The sequence below is a fragment of the Micropterus salmoides genome, unplaced genomic scaffold, assembly GCF_014851395.1.
Source record: "Micropterus salmoides isolate LMB-PRFRI ecotype aquatic unplaced genomic scaffold, ASM1485139v1 Ms_hic_scaffold_1978, whole genome shotgun sequence".
Taxonomy (NCBI): domain Eukaryota; kingdom Metazoa; phylum Chordata; class Actinopteri; order Centrarchiformes; family Centrarchidae; genus Micropterus; species Micropterus salmoides.
Genome location: NW_024041126.1, coordinates 4564 through 12021, shown reverse-complemented (window position 1 = coordinate 12021; position 7458 = coordinate 4564). Strand labels below are relative to the sequence as shown.

The 7458-nt window shown below is 38.4% G+C and overlaps 2 protein-coding genes across 2 annotated transcripts; both read right to left on the bottom strand.

The window, feature by feature from the left end:
• Positions 1-1962, bottom strand: LOC119911239 (sialoadhesin-like). Its single transcript, XM_038730051.1, has 6 exons — positions 1902-1962; positions 1360-1701; positions 470-721; positions 259-346; positions 79-129; positions 1-4 (listed from the first exon to the last, which is right to left on the bottom strand). The coding sequence occupies exons 2-6, from the start codon at positions 1490-1492 to the stop codon at positions 1-3; spliced, it is 528 nt and encodes a 175-aa protein (XP_038585979.1). The 5' UTR covers positions 1493-1701; positions 1902-1962.
• Positions 1963-1990: 28 nt separating this feature from the next.
• LOC119911238 lies at positions 1991-3082 on the bottom strand. The gene is made up of 2 exons (XM_038730050.1): positions 2479-3082; positions 1991-2374 (listed from the first exon to the last, which is right to left on the bottom strand). Exons 1-2 carry the CDS (start codon positions 2912-2914, stop codon positions 2184-2186), a joined length of 627 nt encoding a protein of 208 aa, XP_038585978.1. The 5' UTR covers positions 2915-3082; the 3' UTR covers positions 1991-2183.
• Positions 3083-7458: the final 4376 nt, after the last annotated feature.

Genomic DNA, 7458 nt, shown 5'->3' with positions numbered 1-7458 from the left:
TCATCTGCAAAACAGAGACAATGACAAGAGGAAAACACACACATACGACAATTTCTAGCTTTCAAATTCTATACTCACCTTTTACCTTGGTCACTAGGCTCAGCAGTGGAGGTCAGAGTTTTCTTCTTCCTGGATGTGTTTTGTTCAGACAGTGCAAATTACTATTTTTAAAAACAAACCCATCTAGTCAGTAAGGACACATTGATTATATCAAGTAAAGGTAAAAGCCTTTAAACAGAAGACTGTCAAGTCTTTTACCTCATCCACAGGTGGAAAAGAAGTAGAGGAATTGGGATCATTAATGCAATAGTCAGTCTAACTGCATTAATTATTGCCATTGATTTCCCTAAACAAAAGAGAGATAGAGTATTGTATATGTCTTATTTCCTATTAAAATGCTTGAGTTTAAAATGCTAAACTGCTAATAATGCCTAAAAACATTTCAGTTCATAGTAAAAACTATGCCCACCTTGAACAGTGAGAGTCCTTTCATGTGAACTGATGCTGTTTTTGACTGCACAGGAGTAGTTTCCTGCATGCTGACTGCTGACTGGGTCTAGAACCAAGTGTTTGTTTTGGTTCTCTGGCAGGGTCAAAGGTCGTGTGTTTAAGTACCAGATGTAGTTTGTGTTGTCAGTCAGAGGACAGCTTGTTCTGCAGGTCAGTGTGACTCTCTGGCCCTCTGTCACCTCTGCAGAAGGAGTAAACTTCACTCTCAGGCCTGAAAAAAAACTTCTATAGATCAATTAATTCTTAAGGGGCTTAGTTGATGTAACAGGGAAAAGTAAGACAGGTCTAGCTTGGAGTCATTAGCTGACCTTACAAGTGTTGACTGACCTTCCAGCTCTAGATATTTCTCACATGTAACTGTCCTTGTTAGGGAGACAACAGTTAGACTGATAAGGTAGAGACAGTAGCTCAGGCGTCAGGCTAGCAGATATCGGTGTTCTCTGGGAATCTTGCAAGGTTGAGTCTTACAAGAATGTTTACAAGAACTTACTGGCTCCATCAATATTCTTTAAGAATTAGGAAGTTCAAAACATGTCTGTGTCAATTGAGTATGCTCACCTATAGTCAGGAACACATTATAAATAGAGGTGTCCCGAACCAATCCTCAGCTTCTATATCAGGGCTAATCCTGGTATATTTTGATAGACAGGTATAAACTAAAACAAATCAAACTGCAATCATTTCTTCACTGAACTTCTGTTTCTGAACTGTGTTTTGTCACCAGCTTCTCATTTTTAGCCAGCACTGACTGTTGCTATCATTGGTTAAAATGACAAGCGTTGCCGGCTACAGATCATATTAGCTGTCGGCAATTAGACATACAAGTATTTATTCTAGAGAATTACATACCTGTGACAACCAAAGTCACTCCAGGTAAATCGGACTGTTTTTGTCCTCCTTCTTCTGTTTGGTGTCTGAACGTATATTCTGCCGAGTCATTCTTCATCAACTTTTTAATTTTAAGGATGTGGCGATTCTTCATGTTGTCATGATACTCCACACGACCTACAGCCCCAATCACATTTTCAGCATCCACCTCACTAGTTCTCTTTATTTTATACCATAATTTAGACTTGGGTTGCTGGTCATCAGGGTATGAGTATTCACTTGAAGTGCTCACTGAAGAACCTTCTGGTGCACAAATTCTCCTGCTGAAATAATTCACACTCCAGCAGTTTTTATCCTCAGTACCTGAAATATAGACGAAAAAATGTTTTTAAAATAAATACTTGAAAAAAAATCTACTGTTTAATCCCAATTAACTTTTTTACGGATATAAATAAATATGAATACATTATTTGGATATGAACAAATAATACACTCCAAACGAATCTTTGCAGTAATATGAACTGACACAGATGGTGAAATTGCCCAAGTTGGTTCATACTCACAGACTTCAGCCGAGAGCAGATCCTCATGACCTTTTAAAGCACAGGAGAGTCTTTTATCAGATGAGCGGGAAACTAAAACTGTTGACTCTCAGTGTATATGTGCAATTGTCTGTTCTGATACCACCTATAGGTGGTTTGAGGGTCAGTCAGAGGACAGCTGGTGATACAGGTCAGAATGACAAAGCCCTCTGCAAGTGTCTTCTGAACATGTATTTCTGTTGAGAGACAATTATTGAAAACTGCAGAATATATTTAACAGTAACTTTGCCAGTAGCGAGTATTTTATTTAGGTTGGGGGGGTCTTTCAGGAGGTGTGTTATTTGTGTTTGTAAATGTTTGTGGAGTGTGGAATGTGGAGAAAACTTCACCTCTGGGATACATGATGGAGCATGCCTCATCCTCTGATTTCTGATTATACAAACACATTCTTCCTTTAGCGTAGGTCACGCTAAAGCAGGCTGTTGTAACAGAATCTGGGCCAAAAGATGGCGTTGAGCATTTTTATTTGAGACAATACAACAGTTTTTCACAGTTTTTTTTTTTGTAACATGATGAGGAGCTAGATGTTGTCACTCACCCACTGAGACTTCAGGGGCTCTGAGACCCTCGTAGCCTTTGATAGCACAGGAGTATCTGACTGCTTTGTCACTGCTGACCAGCTGTTGGTACCAGGGAGACCAGTCCTGATAGAGAAACTCTCTGTTCCTGTACCAGATGTAGGCTGCAGGGTTTTCAGTCAGAGGACAGCTGGTGTTACACATCAGTGTTACTGTCTGTCCCTCTGTGGCAGGAATAACCTTTACCTGCAGGTCTGGATAGTGGTATACTAAATTAGTTTTCATATAAATATACGATTTTTGAAGTAATGAAGTACTGACAGCCACTGTACCGGCAACATAAAGCTGAATTCTTCGGTGCCAGGAGTTTTCTGAATTCTCTCCGCAGTAGTAAACATTTTCATCAGTCTCTCTTAAATCATTGATTGTTAGAGTGAAGTTACTCCCCTCAGACATGTTGTATGTCACTCGATGTCCGTCTTCAGAGAGCTCATTTTGAATAACTTTGTAATCTTCCCAGTGTAGAGTATACCATGTCTTGCTTGAAGTGGGATGTTCAGAGCAGGGCAGCTCCACCGATGAGCCTTTTAAGGCACAGATACTGGTTGCTTGTCCCCAAATACCAATATCAGCTAACATGGGAACAAATATATGGCTTTATATTAATAATAATAATAATAATAATAATCCTTATTTGTAGAGCACTTTTCAAAAACAAGTTACAAAGTGCTTTAACAAGTGTAAAGAATAATACAAAAAAAAGATAAGAGCATGAAAATTTAATCACCGAATAATAATAATAATATTATAAAGTAATTACAGTTTAGTGTAGTTTTTTTTTCAATTGCTAACCTGCACTGGTCAAAACTGAAGTCACATTGTCAAAACTCTTTACACAGTCAGCGAAACAGAAGTGTCTAAACTATAAATTATTTTTCGTTTCTTTCACACAAAATGCATTCAATGACCACTCTCTCCAAAATCTCTCTCAAAAACTCTTTTCTCTTCACTACTTCACCACCTGCAAAACACTATATATCTGCAGCACATTTTGTAAATGTTAACACACTGTCCAAAGCTGTTAAAATCACATTCAAATATATCCCTGCATATTTGCAGTAACTGGATAGATAAATATTGAAAAAATGTATGTACATTACATACTTTTATGTACATTGTTCATTGATCTACGTATGTGCATAGAGATATGTATGAAGTGTTTTGAATGTGTTTTTACTGTAAAACTGCAGGCTGTGTGTAAAGCAGGAAATGTGCTTGTATTTTAGCAGAATTGGTTCAAACCAACCAAGTGTTTTGGTGGTTTGAGTGACTTTTGGAGGTGAGATTAACTGTTTGGCCAAGATGCATGGTGGTAATGCAGACTATGTGAAGAGTTTTGAAAAATGTGGCTTCAGTTTTGAATGTTGCATGTTAGCAATTGAAAAAAAATTGTAGATGTCCACAGCCTTTTTAAAGCAGATGAGTTGCTAATTGTTAACATTAAAACTCATAGACTACAGTAAAAGTGATCCATGGTTATTATTATTATTACTTATTAGTTTATACTTAATAATTACAAAGAATGTGTGATGGATATAAAGTGAACAATAATTAATACCTGAGATAAACAGGATGAAAAACATGACCGTGCTCGCAGCTTCTCCCAACAACATGGCTGTAGTCACTTCTAATCAGAATGGTGATTGTATAAAAGGTATTATTCCAAATTATAACCTCTGGTCAAAATCAATGGCGGTCTACTTAGAAGAGCTGAAGAGGACTGTTGATCTGTGGTGGTGAATACACAGCATGCAGCTCTGAACTTCACTTCCTTCCTCTTAATTTAATTATGGTTAGTAACAAGAACCATCTTTTAATAGTCTATGTACCTCTATGTACTTTTGGATCTTGATGCAAAGTGCAGCAGTCTTAAACAGCAATACATATTCACCGAAAAGGTGTGAAACAGATCACAATGCCACAAATGCAAAGGTGTCAATGATCAAAGTGTTGTTTGTGGTTGGCTTGTCCTTCTAGACCTGTGAAGAGGAAGCTGCAGACTTCACCTCCTATAATCTTTTGTTAGTCTTAGATTTGTTTATGTATCACAACAATATCTTGATACTGATGTTTTAATCTATATTCCCCAAAGTATTCAAATATCATGGAAAAGGATAAGCAATATTTGTTTCACCTTTGTCAAATGGTTTTTAGTCATGCAAGCAGCATGAGTTGGAATAACTTTGGTGGTCCCCTAGCATTTCATCTAATGTCAATATCAAGACAAAATTTCACTTTCACCTTTAGCAACAAGATACATCCCTGAAGAATGTATCTACTGTGTTTTTGTACATTTCTACATAACCTATGTATGTGGCTCTCCACAAAACAATACTCCCAATACTGTAATTTATAACTAAATTCTCGCAAAAGTACGTCTCATCAGCATCAGCTGTAATTTGTGCAAGTGCTGATTAGCAAATGTTGGTGTGCTGATCCGCCAAACTAAGTAAGAAAGGTAAACATTACCTGAAAGCTAAACATGTAAAAGCTAAAACAATATTACCATGCTGATTAGATCAGCACGGTAATAGTAATGTAGACTAATGTAGGCCTTCAGACTTAGTGTCACAATCCTGTCTTGTGTTTCTCTGTGTAGCCTTGTTTATTATTGTATTCATTCGCATGTTTAAGTTTACTTAGTATCTGTCTTGTGCCTTATCTTAGTTCTTAGTTCGGTGTCTTAGTTCCTGGTCCTGTGCCTTAGCTCATGTCTTAGTATTTACTTCTAGTTCTGTGTTTCTTTGCCTGCCTGTCTCTCTGTTTTCCCTGCTGTCTCTCTGCCTGCCTGTCTCATTAGCCCTGTGTGTGTATATGTGCTTGCTTGTTTCCCTCAGTCCTTGTTGGGTCATTGTAGTGGTTTGTAGCTTGTTTGTTGCTCTGTCTCATGTCATGTGTAGTTTTGCTCTGTTCTGCCCTGCCTGTCCTGGATCTGTACCCCGTAGGATTATTTCTGTTGGATTACCTGTTTCGTTGGGATTGTTTATTCTTTTGGATTACTTGGACTCAGCCAATCAGTTTTAAAGTGTGCTCGCTTTGTGTTGCTTTAATAAATCCTCTGAACTGTACCTGCTCCGCTCTGTGTCCTGCATTTGGGTCCACCTACCTGCTCAACCACACCACACATCCTGACACTTCTTCTTAGTAGCCACAAATTGGTCGCGCCCAAAATAAATCTATAATTTCTGCCAGAATGGTGGTTGTTTGAGGCTTTTGCCTGTAATTGCCTGAACCATCAGAGATCTGGCTCTCGGATTAACGGATGGATTTCTGGCAGTCCAGACGATCTTCCAGCAATTTGCAGCTCAGTATTTTTCTTTGTCTTCTTACTTTCCATTCATAATAGGCACAAAGTAATGCTACCTTTCTTTCTTTTTGTTAACATTAAGGATGCCGAATAAACATTTATTGGAATGGTCAATGTACAGAACCGACATGGGGTTCCGTGTTTATGTTCAGTGTGAGCATCCACATCTGATGGCAGCTCAATTGATCCATTCATGTTAGTATAAAAGCTGCGGGATCTGTCAGTGCAGAATAATAATAATAATCCTTATTTGTAGAGCACTTTTCAAAAACAAGTTCCAAAGTGCTTTAACAAGTGTAAAGACAATAATACCCAAGAGACAATAATACAAAAACAATACAAGTTAAAAGCAAGAAAACATTGAAAAGACTAAAATACAGATAAATATAAAATTAGTAAAATACAATAAAATAAAAGGGATAAAATAAAGTCAAATAAGATCGGGAAAGGCTCTCCTATAAAAGCATGTTTTAAGAAGGGACTTAAAAGAGTTCACTGACTCAGCCGACCTGATTTCCTCGGGCAGGCTGTTCCAGAGCCTCTGGGCCCTGACAGCAAACGCTCTGTCCCCTTTAGTTTTCAGTCGAGACTCTGGAACAGACAACAGACCTCTGCCCGAGGATCTCAAGGTACGTGCTGGTGCGTATGGGACTAAAAGGTCAGAAATATAACAAGGCGAGAGGCCATGAAGAGCTTTAAAAGTGATCAATAGAATTTTAAAGTCAATTCTAAAACATACTGGGAGCCAGTGTAATGAAGCTAAAATAGGAGTAATGTGGTCATATTTCTTTGTTCTGGTTAAAAGCCTGGCAGCTGAGTTCTGGACAGTCTGGAGTCGATCAATAGATTTTTGGGTTAAACAGGTGAAAAGGCTGTTGCAATAATCCAGGCGTGATGAGATGAAGGTGTGTAAAATGGTCTCGGTGTCCTTAAAAGTTAACATAGATCGAATTTTGCTATATTTCTAAGTTAATAAAAACATGATTGAACAAGCTTTGTGGTATGCTGCTCGAAATTTAAATTACTATCAAACCAAACACCAAGGTTCTTTGCCACAGGCTTAATGTGATTTACTAGCGAACCAGCAGATGGCAGTATTTGATTTGCCATCTGCTGAGACCCGATGACCAGGATTTCTGTTTTGTCTAAGTTCAGCTGGAGGAAATTATTTGACATTCATTTTTTAACTTCACAAAGGCAGTTGTTAAGTGAACTCAGCATTCCAGGGTCTGTGGATCTGACGGGCAAGTATATTTGTGTGTCATCAGCATAAATATGAAAAGAAATGCCATGTTTATGGATAATATGTCCAAGGGGAAGCAGATACAAGGAAAACAAAATGGGTCCTAAGACCGACCCCTGAGGCACACCATATTTAACTGGACAGAATGAGGAGTCATAGTTGTTTACAGACACACAAAACTTCCTATTTGACAGGTAGGATGAAAACCATTCTAGGGCAGTACCAGAGATCCCCACCCAGTGCCTCAGTCTGTCTAACATGATGTTGTGATCAATGGTGTCAAAAGCAGCGCTAAGGTCCAGGAGTACCAGGACTGAGCACATGCCTTCATCAGCAGACATTAAAAGGTCATTGATGACTTTAAGCAGGGCAGTCTCAGTGCTGTGGTAC